Source organism: Zophobas morio, unplaced genomic scaffold, assembly GCF_036711695.1.
Source record: "Zophobas morio isolate AGI-343-1 ecotype UQ-CSIRO unplaced genomic scaffold, CSIRO_AGI_Zmor_V1 ptg000012l, whole genome shotgun sequence".
Classification (NCBI taxonomy): domain Eukaryota; kingdom Metazoa; phylum Arthropoda; class Insecta; order Coleoptera; family Tenebrionidae; genus Zophobas; species Zophobas morio.
In genome coordinates, this window is record NW_026972117.1 from 183,580 (window position 1) to 204,132 (window position 20,553).

The 20,553-nt window shown below is 33.7% G+C and overlaps 1 protein-coding gene across 1 annotated transcript in view; it reads right to left on the minus strand.

The window, feature by feature from the left end:
* Positions 1-6,493: 6,493 nt before the first annotated feature.
* The window catches only part of LOC135128253 (LIM/homeobox protein Awh), a 29,812-nt gene continuing 15,752 nt past the window's right edge, over positions 6,494-20,553 (minus strand). The window contains exons 2-6 of the mRNA XM_064055153.1: positions 14,142-14,323; positions 8,496-8,713; positions 7,444-7,683; positions 7,119-7,226; positions 6,494-7,061 (exon numbers count right to left, since the gene is read on the minus strand). Of these exons, the coding sequence (XP_063911223.1) occupies positions 7,000-7,061; positions 7,119-7,226; positions 7,444-7,683; positions 8,496-8,713; positions 14,142-14,323 (810 nt within the window). The 3' untranslated portion in view covers positions 6,494-6,999. The remainder of the gene's footprint in view (positions 7,062-7,118; positions 7,227-7,443; positions 7,684-8,495; positions 8,714-14,141; positions 14,324-20,553) is intronic.

Genomic DNA, 20,553 nt, shown 5'->3' on the forward strand with positions numbered 1-20,553 from the left:
TCGAAACCTAACTGAGTACACTTTCTTGTGGATTTCGAGCTCTAGAACTCACTTCCGGCCTCGATTCTTTGATAGCTGCAATCGTTTTTCCAGAATCGACGGTTGAAATATCGAAATTTTTGAAAATTCGATAAATTAGGCATTTCGTACCGATTTTTCCGAAAATGTCGCTCCGCGACCATCAACAGCCTATATTTTTGGAATCAGCACGTCGAGATCTACGTCCCTGAATTTTTTCAGAATTTTTAAACGACTTTTTCAAAAGTGAAAATTTTCCAATGGTCCCCCCTTCTTCAAATTTCGGCCAAATTTTGACATTTTCGAAACCTAACTGAGTACACTTTCTTGTAGATTTCGAGCTCTAGAACTCACTTCCGGCCTCGATTCTTTGATAGCTGCAACCGTTTTTCCAGAATCGACGGTTGAAATATCGAAATTTTTGAAAATTCGATAAATTAGGCATTTCGTACCGATTTTTCCGAAAATGTCGCTCCGCGACCATCAACAGCCTATATTTTTGGAATCAGCACGTCAAGATCTACGTCCCTGAATTTTTTCAGAATTTCTAAACGACTTTTTCAAAAGTGAAAATTTTCCAATGGTCCGCCCTTCTTCACATTTCGCCGAAATTTTGACATTTTCGAAACCTAACTGAGTACATTTTCTTGTAGATTTCGAGCTCTAGAACTCACTTCCGGCCTCGATTCTTTGATAGCTGCAACCGTTTTTCCAGAATCGACTGTTGAATTATCGAAATTTTTGAAAATTCGATAAATTAGGCATTTCGTACCGATTTTTTCGAAAATGTCGCTCCGCGACCACCAGCTGCCTATATTTTTGGAATCAGCACGTCGAGATCTACGTCCCTGAATTTTTTCAGAATTTTTAAACGACTTTTTCAAAGGTGAAAATTTTCCAATGGTCCCCCCTTCTTCAAATTTCGCCGAAATTTTGACATTTTCGAAACCTAACTGAGTACATTTTCTTGTAGATTTCGAGCTCTAGAACTCACTTCCGGCCTCGATTCTTTGATAGCTGCAACCGTTTTTCCAGAATCGACGGTTGAAATATCGAAATTTTTGAAAATTCGATAAATTAGGCATTTCGTACCGATTTTTTCGAAAATATCGCTCCGCGACCATCAACAGCCTATATTTTTGGAATCAGCACGTCGAGATCTACGTCCCTGAATTTTTTCAGAATTTTTAAACGACTTTTTCAAAAGTGAAAATTTTCCAATGGTCCCCCCTTCTTCAAATTTCGCCGAAATTTTGACATTTTCGAAACCTAACTGAGTACACTTTCTTGTACATTTCGAGCTCTAGAACTCACTTCCGGCCTCGATTCTTTGATAGCTGCAACCGTTTTTCCAGAATCGACGGTTGAAATATCGAAATTTTTGAAAATTCGATAAATTAGGCATTTCGTACCGATTTTTCCGAAAATGTCGCTCCGCGACCATCAACAGCCTATATTTTTGGAATCAGCACGTCAAGATCTACGTCCCTGAATTTTTTCAGAATTTCTAAACGACTTTTTCAAAAGTGAAAATTTTCCAATGGTCACCCCTTCTTCAAATTTCGCCGAAATTTTGACATTTTCGAAACCTAACTGAGTGCATTTTCTTGTAGATTTCGAGCTCTAGAACTCACTTCCGGCCTCGATTCTTTGATAGCAGCAACCGTTTTTCCAGAATCGACTGTTGAATTATCGAAATTTTTGAAAATTCGATGAATTAGGCATTTCGTACCGATTTTTCCGAAAATGTCGCTCCGCGACCATCAACAGCCTATATTTTTGGAATCAGCACGTCGAGATCTACGTCCCTGAATTTTTTCAGAATTTTTAAACGACTTTTTCAAAAGTGAAAATTTTCCAATGGTCCCCCCTTCTTCAAATTTCGCCGAAATTTTGACATTTTCGAAACCTAACTGAGTACACTTTCTTGTAGATTTCGAGCTCTAGAACTCACTTCCGGCCTCGATTCTTTGATAGCTGCAATCGTTTTTCCAGAATCGACGGTTGAAATATCGAAATTTTTGAAAATTCGATAAATTAGGCAATTCGTACCGATTTTTCCGAAAATGTCGCTCCGCGACCATCAACAGCCTATATTTTTGGAATCAGCACGTCGAGATCTACGTCCCTGAATTTTTTCAGAATTTTTAAACGACTTTTTCAAAAGTGAAAATTTTCCAATGGTCCCCCCTTCTTCAAATTTCGCCGAAATTTTGACATTTTCGAAACCTAACTGAGTACACTTTCTTGTAGATTTCGAGCTCTAGAACTCACTTCCGGCCTCGATTCTTTGATAGCTGCAACCGTTTTTCCAGAATCGACGGTTGAAATATCGAAATTTTTGAAAATTCGATAAATTAGGCATTTCGTACCGATTTTTCCGAAAATGTCGCTCCGCGACCATCAACAGCCTATATTTTTGAAATCAGCACGTCAAGATCTACGTCCCTGAATTTTTTCAGAATTTTTAAACGACTTTTTCAAAAGTGAAAATTTTCCAATGGTCCCCCCTTCTTCAAATTTCGCCGAAATTTTGACATTTTCGAAACCTAACTGAGTACATTTTCTTGTAGATTTCGAGCTCTAGAACTCACTTCCGGCCTCGATTCTTTGATAGCTTCAACCGTTTTTCCAGAATCGACGGTTGAAATATCGAAATTTTTGAAAATTCGATAAATTAGGCATTTCGTACCGATTTTTCCGAAAATGTCGCTCCGCGACCATCAACAGCCTATATTTTTGGAATCAGCACGTCGAGATCTACGTCCCTGAATTTTTTCAGAATTTTTAAACGACTTTTTCAAAAGTGAAAATTTTCCAATGGTCCCCCCTTCTTCAAATTTCGCCGAAATTTTGACATTTTCGAAACCTAACTGAGTACACTTTCTTGTAGATTTCGAGCTCTAGAACTCACTTCCGGCCTCGATTCTTTGATAGCTGCAATCGTTTTTCCAGAATCGACGGTTGAAATATCGAAATTTTTGAAAATTCGATAAATTAGGCATTTCGTACCGATTTTTCCGAAAATGTCGCTCCGCGACCATCAACAGCCTATATTTTTGGAATCACCACGTCGAGATCTACGTCCCTGAATTTTTTCAGAATTTTTAAACGACTTTTTCAAAAGTGAAAATTTTCCAATGATCCCCCCTTCTTCAAATTTCGCCGAAATTTTGACATTTTCGAAACCTAACTGAGTACACTTTCTTGTAGATTTCGAGCTCTAGAACTCACTTCCGGCCTCGATTCTTTGATAGCTGCAACCGTTTTTCCAGAATCGACGGTTGAAATATCGAAATTTTTGAAAATTCGATAAATTAGGCATTTCGTACCGATTTTTCCGAAAATGTCGCTCCGCGACCATCAACAGGCTATATTTTTGGAATCAGCACTTCGAGATCTACGTCCCTGAATTTTTACAGAATTTTTAAACGACTCTTTTAAAAGTGAAAATTTTCCAATGGTCCCCCCTTCTTCAAATTTCGGCCAAATTTTGATATTTTCGTAACCTAACTGAGTACATTTTCTTGTAGATTTCGAGCTCTAGAACTCATTTCCGGCCTCGATTCTTTGATAGCTGCAACCGTTTTTCCAGAATCGACGGTTGAAATATCGAAATTTTTGAAATTGCTATAAATTACTCATTTCGTACCGATGTTTTCGTAAATGTCGCTCCGCGACCATCAACAGGCTATATTTTTGGAATCAGCACGTCGAGATCGACGTCCCTGAATTTTTTCAGAATTTTAATACGACTTTTTTAAAAGTGAAAATCTTTCTGTTATTATTTGACAGTCACAATTATCTGTTAACTCCAAATGATTCTAACAGATGTCAATAACTTTTGACTGGGTTGAGTAAGTAATCAATAGTGGGCGCTGCTATGGTAAATCTACGAACGTGTCATATAAGCTACATTTTAACAGCATAATTACCACGTGTTGTTGACGCTACAAAATTAATTAAATTTATTTTGTAGTGAACGAAATACCGTATAATTCAATTATTTCCACTTTTTAAATTTTTGGTGTAGTAGAAAGTCAAATAAGGAGATCACCATATTTTTTTACAAATACCATCTGTGTGAAAAAGCATAGTGGTCTCCGTGACTGATGTTCTCTTATTGTTCCTCTTAGATTGTTTACTATAATGTAACATAACAAAAACTTTAGCCACAGCAACGCGTGGCCGGGTCAGCTAGTTTTCTTGTAGATTTCGAGCTCTAGAACTCACTTCCGGCCTCGATTCTTTGATAGCTGCAACCGTTTTTCCAGAATCGACGGTTGAAATATCGAAATTTTTGAAATCGCTATATTAGGCATTTCGTACCGATTTTTTCGTAAATGTCGCTCCGCGACCATCAACAGGCTATATTTTTGGAATCAGCACGTCGAGATCTACGTCCCTGAATTTTTTCAGAATTTTTAGACGACTTTTTAAAAGTGAAAATTTTCCAATGGTCCCCCCTTCTTTCGAGCTCCAGAACTCACTTCCGGCTTCGATTAATAATTTAACGATAAATTATCGAAATTTTTGAAATTTTCAAAAGTTCGCATTTCGCAGCGATTTTTTCGAAAATGTTGCTTCTTAACAAATCAACATGCTATATTTTTGGAATCATCGTGTCGAGATCTACGTCCCTGAATCTTTTCATAATTTTTAGACAACTTTTTGGAAATTGAATTTTTTTAACGGTCTTCAAATTTAGCAAAAATTTTGACATTTTCGAAACTCATCTAAATACATTTTCTTGTGGATTTCGAGCTCTAGAACTCAAATCCGTCGTCAGTTTTTTGATAACTGCAACCGTTTTTCCAGAATCGACCGTTAAAATATCGAATATATAGAAATTTTCAAAATTCGAATTTTTGCAGCGATTTTTTCGAAAATGTTGCTTCGTAATAAATCAACATGCTATATTTTTGGAATCGGCGTGTCGAGTATTAATTGTTTTGTGAAACTTGTTGTATCTCTAGGTATAATGAAGCCGTCACCCCTTCCAGTCCAAGAGCATCGTGGCCCTTTATCTTGGAAGCTTCGAGAGCGAAGCTTACGTCAGAATGGCCGTGTTAGCAATCAGTTCAAGAATTTGAATTTGACGCCTTGGTGGAAGTGGTGATACTGCGAGCCGCTGCCTGTCCACGTCGCTAGAGTGTGAGGCACTCGAGAATGCGCGCTGGCCTGGGATTCACCTGCCGCTCAACTATTTCGTTAATGTTTTGTTTTTTTGTTATTTTTTGTGAAAATATATCGCTTAAACTACAAAACTAATGAATCTAAAACCTTAAAAAAATACATAAAAGAACATTAAAGAAACAAAACATTTTATTAATTGCTATTAAGAATTTGTTTTTTTTTTAATTCTTCATTCCCAATTTGCTTTGCAACAAAATCATTCTTAGAGCATGTTCCTCTAAAAATTTTTCCTTTTGTATTTTCACTAGCTCTATTTTTTCTTCTATTAATTTATGATTTAAGCTAGTATATTTTTTATCGCCTCGGACTTTTGTTTCGACGATTATTCGTCTGAGTTTTTTTGCTGGCGTCCTTTTTAAATCTGCAGGGCAGTGAGTTTCCCAAGTTTTACTTTCTGCTGCATTTTCACCTCCAATGTCAGGTACCACTTGAATGATTATTGTATCATCTGTTTCTAAAATCAGGACATAACTACCCAACATTCTTTGTAAATATTTATTTAATTTCTCACCTTGTTCAATATTTTCAGCTAGTTCCTCCTCCTCCAACTCTCGCTGGAAATTTTCAAATTCTGTGACCGGCCCTAAAAATAATTTAGAAAAAGAATGATTAGTGAAACTAAAATAAGACACATTGCAAACTAATTATTAGTCTCACCAAAGTGTAATTCTTGTGCTTACGTCCCGTCGTCATTAACAACCGTAATCATTTCGTAAAACGAACTTACGTCCATGAAAACCGTGTATTAATGGTATGATTACGATAAGGGGAGTAGGAAAAGGTATTTTACCTAAAATACGGACCCTAACGGAGTAATCGAATTAAAATTGTCCCTCAGATTTTTGCAATAATTTAGGAATGTTGGCCAGGGTCCGAAGGAGGAAAATCAACACTTTTAGATGTCGAGAACGAAATGAAATCAGGATTTCCATGTTAGACATGCCCAAGTGTAGCTAAAGTTGAAAAAATAGTTCTAGATTCGAAAACCGTTACAATGTGAGGATGAGGAAGAAACTGACGACATTGTCTACTCCTTTTTATTTAATTTAAATATAATGTATGTAAGGAACTGGGTTTCTTGTATTTTGACTGTGCTTCAGTGGCGGGTGTAGGTAGTTCTGCCCGAATACATACATAATAATTGTAGACTTTTTCTCTGTTTATATTTTATAGGTAGATATTGTTCATATATTGCAGTGGGTAAATTGAACTTCTCACTCAGGAAGCAAAGAAGATACGATTACTGTCACTTGTTATTATTTTAATTTGTTTTATTAAACTTAATTTATACATACAACAAGTAATTAACTTCAGTAACACATATTGTAGCCATCATTATTTTTATATTAAGTGTTTAGCTTTTCATACAGTAACCAAATAAATAGGACTAATAAATTAACAAACAAATAAAACTGATCGACGCTAAACGTAAAAATATTTCTTTATTTCGAGTGTTTCAGCGTATTTTACACGACACGACAATACATGTTTTGTAAATTAACCATTATGTAATGAGTAGGTACCTACATATTTCCTATTGCTTACATGAACAATGGAAATTGGATTAAATTTAAAATTTTGCTTTATAAAATGTGAAACCTTCAGTGCTCCAAAATTTTTAATAAGTAAGTAGGTACTTAAGTACTTGTATCAACGCTCTACTCGAAAAATATTTTTTACGTCTATTCGTTTGTCAGAATAGTACACTTAAAATAAATCACGCAGTACATTGTAAAGTACCAGTACGGTCATTTAGACTCAAAATAAACTCTTAAAGCCATTTTTTCACACTTCGCCTTGCATGCAGTGCATTGTAGATTCTTGGGATAAGTCGTCCAACGTTGATTCTACAAAGAAATCTTATTTAGTATCCATATACTTAAATTGCATTACTTCTAACTCACCTGGTTGGCCAAATAACGATGTTTTAGAATTGTTTTGCTGTTGAAATGAGTACGTTAGATGCAGGTTTATATGACGTCCAAAGCTGTTTTCGTCTCTGGTGTTATGCACTGTAAAAAAAACTGAATCTGCAAACAACTGAACCCCTCTGTCCATGACAACAATACATATAACATTCATTACCCCTAAAACGCCGAAAATACATAATTACAAAAATTGTCGAGGCGTTTCGTCAACCGCGTTGGCATTTTCCAGGTGCATAATTATAGAGGTAACAAATGTTATGCTGCCAATTCGAAACGATGTAAAACTCCACAAATCACTCACTTTGAGTTTTAATTTTTCCAGTGTGCATATGTTTTTTTTGTCTCGCTCTAGAATTCTGAAACCACACTTGCGTCACTCTCTTGCTTAAGCCTGTGATTTGAGCAATCCGTTCCAGATCTTGACCATCCGGATTGGAATCTAACTGGAAATTAGCTTGCAGCACTTGCAGTTGTTCTTCCGTAAAAGTTGTGCGAACCCTTTTCGCTTTGTTTTTGTGATAACCTTCGACATCACATCCATCTACAAAAATACTTGTGAGAATATCGTAATAATAGAAAAATGGGTGTGCTCAAAACCGCACAATCAAAGTGAAAAATTCTGTGGCGATCGTAGATAATAATAATATTCGATATAGTGTTATGTTAGTTACCTACATAAAAATATATCTTTCATGAATAATACAAATATTATTATGGAAGATATTATTTGGACCAATCAGGAACAAGGCGTAAATTATAAAATAAAATAATTTGTATTCATTCGTAAGTAGGTATGTAGGTACTCAATGTGCGCCCTTATAATTGTGTAAGGTATAATAGATATTCTGCTGAATCTTTGTATGGTTGATTTTGTAAATCAATATCCTCCGCAACATTATCATAATCTAAGAAAGAAACAACGAGTTTATGATAAATAAAATACGAGATAAATAGTTTTGAAGGAAATTCATCTAAATATCTAATAACGACAACTCTCTCAATTTTACTTCCACATTTTGTTGTTTTCTTATTTGGATCATTCGATATACTTATTTAAATTCAGTGCGGTTTTTAACAAACCAATTAAAGACTTTGATTCTTCTTTTGAAAAATCCACGCTGAAATCCCCAATCTGATGTACCTATCCCGCTTGAGCAGAGTAAACCTCGCTTTTGGAGAAATGAGCCAACTTTCGTGGATGAATTCGATAATTTTATTACACTTTGTTCAGGTGAACTGTAAATGGGAACTATTTGTAAAATTTTATTTGTTCATTTTCCGCCTCACATTTTGCTATGCAAATTTCTCCAATGTGTGAGTTGTTTTCATTTCAATTATATAGAAAATATTTACCGTCTGAAGATGTTGTTCCGCCATCCAACGTTTCTAAGTAATGAGCTTTACAAAGCACCCTGTCCTCGTGGAGGGCAAATTCTTCGCCGGTTGACAACTGCCGGTGGCACGCAGCGCATGCGAAACAGGCTAAATGGTACACATGGTCACGTGCTTTGCGAACCCAATCACTTGATGATATACCTCTCGAACATACTGAACATTTTGCTCCGAAACTTCTGCAAAAAAATAAGTAAATTACCTAAGTATTGCAGCGTTCTTTCACAAACTGTAAGTGATTGGCATTGACCGAATGTTTTGAACTGATAGGCTTTTCAAGCCTAGGTTTGGTTAATCGTAAAAGTTTAATTAACAGAAGATTTTTGAAAGAAAAAGTTTTAAATTAAGTTAAAAACGCTAACGAAACCACTATTAGTTATTAAACTTGAAAAAACTGAAAGCCCTAAGATTTATCACCTAGATATGTGAAATCATAATATATATGTATGTAATTATTTCAGTGTTATTTTGATTTCACAAAACTTGTTTTGCCTTTGCCTGCAGTTATGATTTACTATTACACAACAGAATCTATTCGGTTAATTCAACAATTCAGACGTAGGTACGTATATATTTCCTGACTAAGGTCTTTACCTATAATATTTTATTTAATAAAATCAATAAATTGTAGCCAAAATGTGAAAAATATGAAGAGTTGTTACCATGGGCGCCCATAGAAACCTTTCTCAGGGGGGGCCACCCTGAAATTTTTGTAATATACTCTGTTCTTGTATATATATAAATAATATAATGATATAAATCTTTACTATTATAAATATATATTTTAATCATCAACTACGTTAATCAAATCTACTCGCAAATAACCCTACAACACCATTATTCTTATTATTAACAAAACAGTGTAAAATATTAAAATTAAAAAGTTATAAAAATATAAAATTAATCAAAAGCAAATTGCTAATTTCTTTTTTCTTGGCCAAAATCGTCAATTACTCTACCAACTGATGTTTCTTCGGCATTAACTCTCTCTCTCTCTCAAATACTTACTGTCAAGTTTTTTTATTTTTACAAAATCCTGCCAATTTTGGATTTCGTCTGATAAATTGTCAGTGGAGTAAAATTCGCCCAACCTTTTAAAGCAACTTGGTTTTAAGTTATGTACATTCTTTGGATGTAAGGAAAATAATGAGTATGATGACATTTTTGTTTCGGAAAATCATGTCGTTAAGGAAAGAATGAAATGATCCAGGTATGGAATAAAAGTGCCAAAATAATTTTCTATGCCATCTGTGTTGTAGTTCGCACGCCCACTGGTGAAACAGTTCTGGAGCAACCGAAATTTCCACTCGAAATCGATGGCTACTCTGAAAACCCGCCATCAGTAGTAATAAATAACACCACTTATTTTATACTTCTTATTAGCTGAAGTATCATCATCAGTATTTGTAATTTTTCTCTTGAAGAAATTTTAAATATCCATATTTCTTTGTTTTTAAATAAAATATTAAATTTAAAATTTAAACAGACATTTAATCAAGAGTACTTACGCTTGTATTTTGAAATAAATAAATAAATAATAAAAAGTATAGTCAACAAAACGCCGGTTTAACAACTGTTCGTCTTTACACGTCACTTCACCACAGATAAAAAGTGAAAACGGAATGAATTTTTGGACGTAAGCAATAAAATGTTTGCTCGTGTTGTAATAACTGTAAAAAGCAAATAACGAAACAACCCATAATTCAGTACCGGTTAAAAAGGATAGATTTATGATGTTTCCAGGCAAATCTGGGCCGAACAGAGGGCTTCAAAACCAGATGGTCTAAGTTGTCACATTTCTGTGTTTGTGTGGCAAAAAAACTGAAAGTGTAGGGCATGTACCTACTCTTACAAATGTGCTGAAGTTTAATTTTGACAAATAAAAAGGAAATTGACGCAGAATCTCAGGGGGGGCCGTCGCCCCCCCTGGCCCCCCCCTATGGGCGCCCATGGTTGTTACTTGTGATTTATCATTGCATTAATATTTTTTAGATTTGCTTAAACGGGTGGCTCAAAAAAAAATTAATGATTGAGTTAATTTTATTAATTAAATAGGGAACGGCTCACTCCATTTTCCCAAAAAATTTTGGCAATACAATATTGCGATTTTCAGTATTACACTGCACCAATCCAAGTTGATATAGGTACGTGTCCTTATAAAAATGTTGATGACGCCATCGCAAAGTTGTGTAAAGAAATAACTCAACTCGAAAATGCTAGATATGTTTCATTGTATTATATCTACTTCAGGAGCGAGGGAATGTATTTTGGGGTGCCTATTAGGACAAGTCAAATTCATCATTTATGTTGAATCATCCTGTATATGTTAGTAATACCGTGCAGATGGTAAAACGCTAACCAAAATTTGCCTGATCATCCCCACCAACAATGAAATGACGTCATCTTCAAAATTTACATTGTGGTAAATGTTATTTAAAAGGGCGACACAAAACAAATACTTAATTAAATAGGAAATTGTTTTTTTTTTTAACAAATCAAAAATGGCTCACCTTATTTTCTCCAAAATGTGAAGATACAGTACTGTTATTATTAGTATTATACTGCACCTATTCAAATTGATATACGTATCCTTGAGAAAATGTTGATGACGTCATTACAAAATTTTGTTATGAAAAAATGTCTGTATTTTAACTTACACGGGCTATGACAAAAAATAAAATTCGCAAAATTAAATTTGTTCGCCTGTACTTCAGGGCCGAGGGAATAAGTTCTGTCTAAATACTTTTAGATCTTTTTTTTTTAGCGGAGGGATATTTCATAAAGCTTGATCTTGAATAAGTCGTACGTTTGTAACATGGACAGATAAGAAGGAAAATATCCCAACAGACTTAAAGAATCTACCACACACAGGAACAATAAACCGTGAGCATATTGTATTTGAATGACTAGCATTTCTTGCCTTTTCATTTGTCATCCGCTGGAGACGGCAGTGACATCTGACCAGCTCATCTTGCGCATTATGATGGCCAAACTTCATCCAAGTTCCCACAATCCTCGTGATAACTCGCTATTATTTTCGTTTTCAGGTATTTACTCATATGTAGAATTTTAAGTTAATAGTATTTCCTTTCTCATTTATATACATATATAGGTGCAGATTGACTAGTAAATATACAATTCTAAAATTTTTACTACACTTATTTTTTGCCTACCAATAAAAATGCAATAATCTATTATACAGAATTGAAACAATTAAGCGAACTGAAACGCTTCATATTTCCCCAAGTGCAGTGAACACATACCTAGGTATGTACGTATACCTATATGTAAGCTTCATTCATTAATTTATTTGAGACATCTGTACAAGATGTCCTAAAAAATTGTGCCTGTACTATTACGAAAGCACAAATAACAATGGATATTGTTACTTTTCGAGCACAAATTAAGTACTCTAGGAGAGTCCATTTGACAAACAGCTAACTTCATGTTTTCTCGTATTTAGCAACGCCCAGAACACGAAATTAAATTCCAGGTGTACTTTACGATTACCGCGTTGTGGTAAAACACTAACAAACATTTATTTATTCTTTTTCGCTAAAAATTTAAATAAGCCATCTCAAATTTTGTCAATAAGTTCCGCCAGAAATTTATATTTGTAACAATCATGTTCTCTTACAAGTACCTATCTATGGTTTACTAAAATATCTAGATATTTTTAAACTTAGTTACGGGAGAGTAAAATTGTGCAATCTCCGAGCATAAAAAACGAAAATTCATCACTATTCTTTTTTTAATAAAGTATAAAAAGAAGTTACGTTATATAATATTCTCGGAATTATTGATTTGAAAATTCTAGTCAAAAAAGAACGCCAGTCGTTAAAGTACATTATTATTTTAAAGTAAATATTCAAGGGATTATTAGTAGGTAAGGTAAAACGGTGAAATAAAATGTATGATATATAAACCTACTAAATTCTTAAAATCTTATTTTAGTCCACCTTGCGATAAAAATTGATCAGATTTGTGGAAAAAAGTGTGAACAAATTTTGAAAATAAATTAGAGTTGCTAGTACTTACATGATACGTATACGTATGTTATTACTTGATACAGTAATCGTAATTTGAAATCACGCATATGCTAGACAGTGCTAATACCTACATAATACAGGATGGCTACAATGTATGCATACGGTTAAATGTCTTGAGAACCAATTGTACAACAAATCAAGTGAAATTAGGTGTAGGGATAGAAGAAGTTGTGCTCTAATTATTCGTCAAAAATTTTTTTTTTCCTTCATTTGTTTTCGAGATGCAAGGCGAATTTCATTTTTTTTAAATGGCACAGTCATAGAGTTAATGCATCTTTGAATAGAGCTTTTTTTTTTAATTCATTGATGTAGCACAATCGTACTTTCTTTCTAACTGAAATGCCAAAATAAATTATTTTAAATAAAAATAAAGAAAAAAAAAGATGACATAGTTACCTTAACTGAATATTTGGTGCGGTATTATTGGTTACCATGTAATTGGTACTTTTTTTTATTAATGAAAATTTAAATTCTGAGGGATACTTTTAAGGCTGTTGCGGGGAGCTATAGTGCCTAGACTTAGAGAATTGTTTCCCGATTACCAAAATCTGGGGTTAGCAGGAAAAACTATTTGGTTTCAACATGACGGTGCTCCACCCCATTTTGGACGTCAAATGAGACAGTACATAAATGAAATTTTTCCTAGCAGAAGGATAAACCGAAGGGGTAGGTACTATTGAGTGACCTTACAGGAACGCATACGTAACGAAATTGCTAGCATTCGTCCATAAATTCTCATTAACTCAGTACAAAATTTTATTCAGCGTCTTTTTTACTGCCAAGAAGTAAATGGAGAGCATTTTGAGCATCTTTTGTAGAAAACAAAAATTTAATTTTGGTTTCGGTTGCTATTGGTTAATTTATTTATTGTTTAATATTAGTTAAAATTAATAACAATTATTAATTTATTTAATTATTGTTTAATAATTTATTTTGCCATTTGAATCAGAAAGACGGTATGATTGTGTTACATCAATAAATTCAGAAAAATTTTAAAGGAAGTTTCGACGAATCTAAGATCACAATATTTCTTAAAACACTCGTTTTCACTCTGTTATCGTAGAAGATAAAAAATATTTGTCTCTTTGTAAACCAGGATAAAGTATTCTTAAGTCGTGCGACCCGTCACTGATAATTTGAATATTCATCAAGTATTTTTTACAGAGAAGGTTCGATTCGACCCACACATTTCGGGAGCAGTCGCTAAGTGTATCTTTAAATTGGGATTCTAATTACCACTAATTTAGTGATTTTTATTCGAACCGTGCCTTAGAAGACACGCGAACAGCTATACCCTATACGGTGTCCGCTCACCTTACACTGAACTCCAATTTCAAGTGCTTTAAATGCATGTTTTGGAAAACCGACAGGTCGTAAAGAATGCCACTCGGTTCATTTCGAAATTCAGTAATTGTTTCATTAACATTTACAATTTTTGGTAGGTGTACGCAAGCGGTAACTCGGTTACGTCGGTTCATTTGAAAATCTCGTTTTCCTATAAAAATGGAGGAAATTTTTTAGGATAATTTTAGCAATTTTTATTCTAGACGCTACTTACTTCGCGTAGTCTGCTTTACAATAGATTGCTCGATCTCTGATGAAGCAGGAGGGCTGTCGGTCCAGTTGCAACTGGCAAACGCAACATCTGAGACACCTTGCATGCCAGCTTCTGCCAGAAACTTCTAAAAGAAACTTGTCACTAATCGGTTCACCACATGCTGAGCATAGCCGGTACTCAGTCTGAAACAAGAATACTTATTTAGGTAGCCGCATGTATCAGGTTTTTTTTGAGTAAAGACAGAAAATATATACGGTGCTTCGTCTACTGATGTTTATTAAAAAATTGGCCTCGAGAGTTCAAGAGAAAAGACGGACGGAATCGGAAGACCTAATTATTTATATTTCCGAAACCATGAAATATCGATAAAAAAATGCTAAAAAAAAATAATTTATATACAGCCTGTTATTGAAAGGTACGTACAAAATAAAATCGGCAATTGGTCTCGAGGTATGGGTGCTAAAAGTTAAAAAAAGTTCAGGTAAAAGTGTTCTCCTTTTAGAGATAAAAATTATTAAAATTGATGTCCAAATTCGTTGTATGCCTCTGATAAAAAGATCATCTTTCGTTTCTATAGCAACATTTAGTCTTGACAAAAGTTTTATTGTTACAGTTGCTAGGATTTACTAAAATAAATTAATTTTACCTATTTATCCTTCAGTAGCGTCTAAAAAGATTGGATAAGGGTTAATTTTCCCCTTAAAATTTTGATAAGACAAAGTAAGTTTTTCCGACTTCTTAGACTTCGCGAAGAACTGTCCATTTTGTTGTACGTACCTTTCAATAACACCCTGTATATAAGTATATTAGGATGATTTTTTTTATACTTTGCCTTAGAATTCATATAACAGATTTCTTTAAAATTTTGGTAAAAAAAACACTAATAAGTATTGATTTAATAATTATTATAGAATACTGACGAAAATGTATTTTTAATAAAAAACACTTGAGATAATTATGCTTTGATCGTAACATTTTTTTTTTGTTCTGTTTTAAATATTCGAGCGACTTTTCTAATTGCTTTGAATTTCTAAAAACCTTTTAACGTCATTATTGCTTAAAAAATGTTCAATTCTACCAAAACATGATGACTTTATCGTATAATTTCATAAAAAATGTCTCATCATTCGTTTAATAATAATATAATTCATTCATATACAATTAATTGCGGAAAATGTCCTAAAAAATAAATTTTTATTTTCTATTTTTTTCAAAAACGATTAATCTCATTTCCATAAAATTCGAGCAAGACAATAAAATTATGTTTAAGTATATTGTAGGTAGGTATACTTAATATACTTAGGTATCAAAATGAATAGTTACCTATATTCTTAGCTGCCAAAATGCAGCCAAAATACACTCTGATTTACAAGCTTTATTGCTATGTCTGATGTAAAGAACTTTACAAATTTTTGGAATTTTATTCAACAAATAGTTGCTTAAAGCAATTAAAAGCCTAACGATATTTTCGTACGCAATCATTACATTAATAACGTATTGATTACCATCTATACAAACCGAACCGAATGGTCCTTCTGATTCTACAATAAGACGATGATATCTCGGTCTGAATTTAAATATTGTGAGAGTGGCCGAAGGAATCAATCAAAACAGAACAATAGTTGTTTGATCAAGTGTAGATGACGTAAAAACGCGTTCGGCACTTGTACAAAGAGTATGCAGCGGACCACTAACCACCCACGACGTAACCTTTCACCTTTTCACTCCACTCAATCCTTCTTTTAGTTCTAGCATCGAATACCACAAGCTATCTCAACAACCATCTGATAACTTATCGAACATCCATTCGGTTACGTGTTGCCAGAAGCCACTTAAAATCCGATTAAAGTCGGACTGTGGGCACGAGCATGCCGAAAGAAAAGCTAGTTGACAATTGGTTTTCACGGTTCGATAAGGTCTTTTTTTGAAGCACTTTGGAGCGTGGCCCAAAACCTGTGAATTTGTGAAAAATATATAACCGTCATTTGTGTTTAGAGTAGCTATACAACTGTTATCGAAATCTTTTGTGGTAGGCATATAGGTATAGGCGACAAGGAATCTCGACTTTTTGTTAGTGTGAGAGAATGAATTGTGTGTATTTCAAAGAAACTGAAGAAACTGCTTTTAGTGGGTACTTATTCATTCTTGAAATGCTCTGTTAGCCGAAAAGGTGGCGGGAAAGGAGAACGAACAGATTTTCAAAAAATTGTGTGCATTAAACTTAAAGTAATGAGAATTTTTGATAATATTTACATACAGATTGTACCTAACATGTGCTTTTATGATTTCTCGACGTTTCATGACCCTTAGAGTACGAAAAAATAGGTCACTCATTTCCGCCTCTGCCGTGTATCCGCCGTCTGTGTCGCTCTTTATTAGACATCAAAAATCTGCGAAACTAATGGACCGATCGTTGTCAAATTTTATATATATTTTATTAATACTGTGTCGCCACCAAGAATGGGATGACATCATCTCAAAAATTTACAATAGTAAGTACCTAAATTTTTAAAATAACGTACTCCTATACACTTGTGTTGAGTTTTTACCTGAAACTTCCAGGTTTTTGGAAAAAACAAGTTAAAAAATTGGTCGAAGGTTATTTTGACATTACTTCCCTCGCCCCTGAAGTACAGTCCAACAAATCCCCTTTACGGTTGCCAACTAACTTATTTTGACCTACAGACTCCGGGTACAAGCGTCTGTCTCAAAACTTTGGGTTGGTTAAAAACCTCTTCAAAAAAAAATGGAGTTTTGATTGTAAGCCTCACTGAGACGATAAAGTGCAGGAATACTACGATTATTTTCGAAGTGCGTAACTCCAAATTTTCCGAAATTGAAATTTTGATATTTTCGAGTGTAAAAAAATAAAAATACATCAATCAGACAAGTTTTAGCTCCATATTGTGATACGTTTTAATTTAGCCAAATGCGTAATGTTTTTTAGCGTATCGAATTGTAATGTGGAACAAAGTGTTTTAATTGGGTCTTGACAGTCTGACACGTACTTTTTGGTGTTAATAGAAAAACAGCCAGTTTTCTGTAGACGAAGTATTTCTTGTATCAGTTTACGATGATAACGATAGGCGGATCCGTCGAATGCAGTTTTGTCATCATTAACATCGAAACATTTTTGATCGTTTCTGGCATCGGGAAAGAATTTGCCTGTTTTGAATCTGGTCTTCACTTTAAATGGTCAGCCTCAAGCTGCTACATTCAATAATAAGTACGGCTCGTAAGTCACTGCAGCTGAATGACAGGTGTGTATTAGATTATTATACAAACACATAACAAATACACTGTGATAAATGACCGGAATGACAAGATACCGCATCTCTTAGCCTTTCTTGTCACTCATCTACAACCCTCTGTGACGGCGATTGATCGACACACTTAATCAATTATTATTAAATCGTTAACAGAATGGCATAATATTGAACAAAAAATTCGAGTCGAAATCTGTAGTATCTGTAACATATTATAACTATTCTGGTGGAAATAAAAAGTTTCAGACCGGTTGTACTTATTATTTATTAACACCGGCCACGTTCGTCCCTGAAGCACAACATATCATAAATATCCACCGGTATCGCGTTCTCACAATATATTTTTCGAAAAAGATTCACTTCAGTTTTTGGGTGAGACTAAATATGCTCAAGAAATTTTAGGAAAATTATTTTATGAATCTCTCCTGAGAAAATCGGTATATTTAATAACACGGTCCTTATTAATTTTTCTGAAAGATCGCGCGTAATTCTAAAAAATAAATAATAAATAATAGGTAATTAATTGACCGATCGAAAAATATTACCTACATTTCAGTGCGTACCTACTTCTCAATAACGAAATCGTAAGGTAGACTTGAACTAAAACACATTTTAAAAGGTAAACAGTCCGATAAATTCGAACATTTTCTATCCCAGAAAAATGGAATACGACTCCTGGTACTTAAAGAATTATTCTTACAATTCAAGCTTGTATGAGAATATTTTGTCACTACGTAGTATATTAGTGTTAATTTTTTAATGACGGATTTATAATTCAGGGAGTGTGCACTCTGAAGTTTAATCGGATTAGGGATCAGCAACACTAAACGTGACAGCAGCTTACAAACTGAGCTCGGTATAGAACAGCATCTTCACACCGCGGGAGTCACACAAGTCCCCCAGTCAATCGTATCGTACCTTGAATTATGTGTCTCAGATCTACCTACTTAAGCATTCGAAAGTCGATTTTGCAAATTTAATTGTTAGATTTTTATTATTTGTTTGTGTTTTTCTTTTTTTAATAATTCGAGCGAAATAACGTTAACATACTGTAGAAAAATAATTTACAGTACATAGCTTAGTTGTCTATAGGTGCAGACAAAATAATAATTGTTGACTGAAATTTTTAAAATGGCAATCTAGTTGTGATTTTTAAATTTGTTTCATTCACCCGACTAGAAAATATCTAAATTTGACTAATTTATTAAAATAGCAGTCAAAGAGATTAAATTTTAAGTTAAATTGGACTTACGACACTGAAACCGTAAACATTTTGTATATAACTACATAACATTAACATAAAAATCAAGTTTCCGCTTTTTTATTAGACTATAATTTAAACTAACCAAAAGCTGTTCCCAACATAATCTTTAAACCTTTAAATTAAATTATAATGTTGACAAAAATATATACATATTTCGTACGTTATGAATATGTATATATAGGTACTAGTTGCTTGGTTCTCGTTGAATTTCTGAAATAGGAAAAGACTATTTCTGATTGATTTTGCGCTTAGATATATTTCAGTATAAACTTAGGCATGCTCCCCATCTATAAATAGTAATCAGTATTTAGTACAAGTTTATAAAAAAAGTTATGTAGTGTATTATCGTTTTTGTACTGGCCTAAGGACCTTATTTTAGAATAATGTTTAAGCAGAATCTATCTAATTAGCCTACACAACTCTGTCTGTAGAATTTATTGCATAGTTAAATATATACTTACAACCAACATGCACTTTGTACATATAAGTATTACTTACGTATTCAGTTTTTTAAAAATCGGATACTTTTCGGACACGTTAAATAAAATATGTAATAGTATTATCTACTAAATCAGGAAATCAGTTCCTTTCTAAAATTAAAAAAATACAGAGTGATAAATTCATTTTACAGTGAAAACATGAGCGATGTTTTGTATTATCGACAGTATGATGACCATTATCTTATACTTTGAACGTTCTACGTTCTTTTATTATTATTAATAGTGGTGCACTAAACAAAGGTGTTGGTGTTAATGATCCGAAGCGAAATAAAATCTTTTAAGGTTGATGTATAGCTCGTATGAAAAAAAAACAGAAAAACGAGTTATATTCATTTAATGGTGGATAACATGAAAAGCATCCCACTGGTTAAAATAATTTAGCTGGATGGGATTTACGGAAGTCTATCAACGGTATGAACTGAGAAAGGAATATCTTGAGTTTAAGTATGTATATACCACCACCACCAGTAAGCGATCAGCGGTGTTGTTATAAATTAGTTAATTAACACCGTAACCTCTGTGTAGCGCCCCTGCCGACAGGTTAATGCAATATATTGCCAACACAGTCCACGTTCGTCCCTTCGAGGCCATTGACATTGTTCATTATCTTCGTCGTGTAGAAAATTTAATGATCTAGATGAAACTTATAAAACCAGACAAACAGCCAAAATTTGGTATAACTTTATTTTGTTTGTTAATTTTATAATTTACTACAGCAGATTTGGGCCATTTTTTCTTTGCGAGCATAGAATACGGAAATACCAACCGGTGTTCTGTTTCCGTTTATCTGCCGGCTGTTTACCTATCATCATTCTGTTGAAGTTCATCGAAACTACTGAACTGATTCTTGTGAAATTTTGGGGATATTTTAAATTTATTTTGTAGATGCTAAAACGCTACCAAAAATGTTTCTGTTTAATAAAAAAATCTTTTTATCTGCATAAACAAATTTTGGCAAGGAAATATCTCTAGAAACTTAGGTATACATATTGTGACATTAGTAAGTACTCCTTGGCTAATGGTTGAAAAATGTGTTCATATTTTGAACATTTTTTTCAGCCTAATGCATACTAAGTATACTGTTTTTCATAAGAGAATGAAATTTGTGGAATATAGTTTTACAGTGTGTAGTGTGTTTTATAACATGCAGAATAAAGTTATTGGTAGTATTGATAAGACAATAACACTGACTCAATGATTATATTATTCTAGGTGTTTATACTTAGAAAAGTCAATGACGTCATTTCAAAAATTCAGTAATTATCTGTTATAAATATCTACGTCCCAAGGTGCAGTAATACTGTAGCAGAGTATATTTACATTTTCTGCACATTTCGTAGCTTCTAAATTACAAAAAGTAGGTCTCCTGTTTTCGTCTGGCT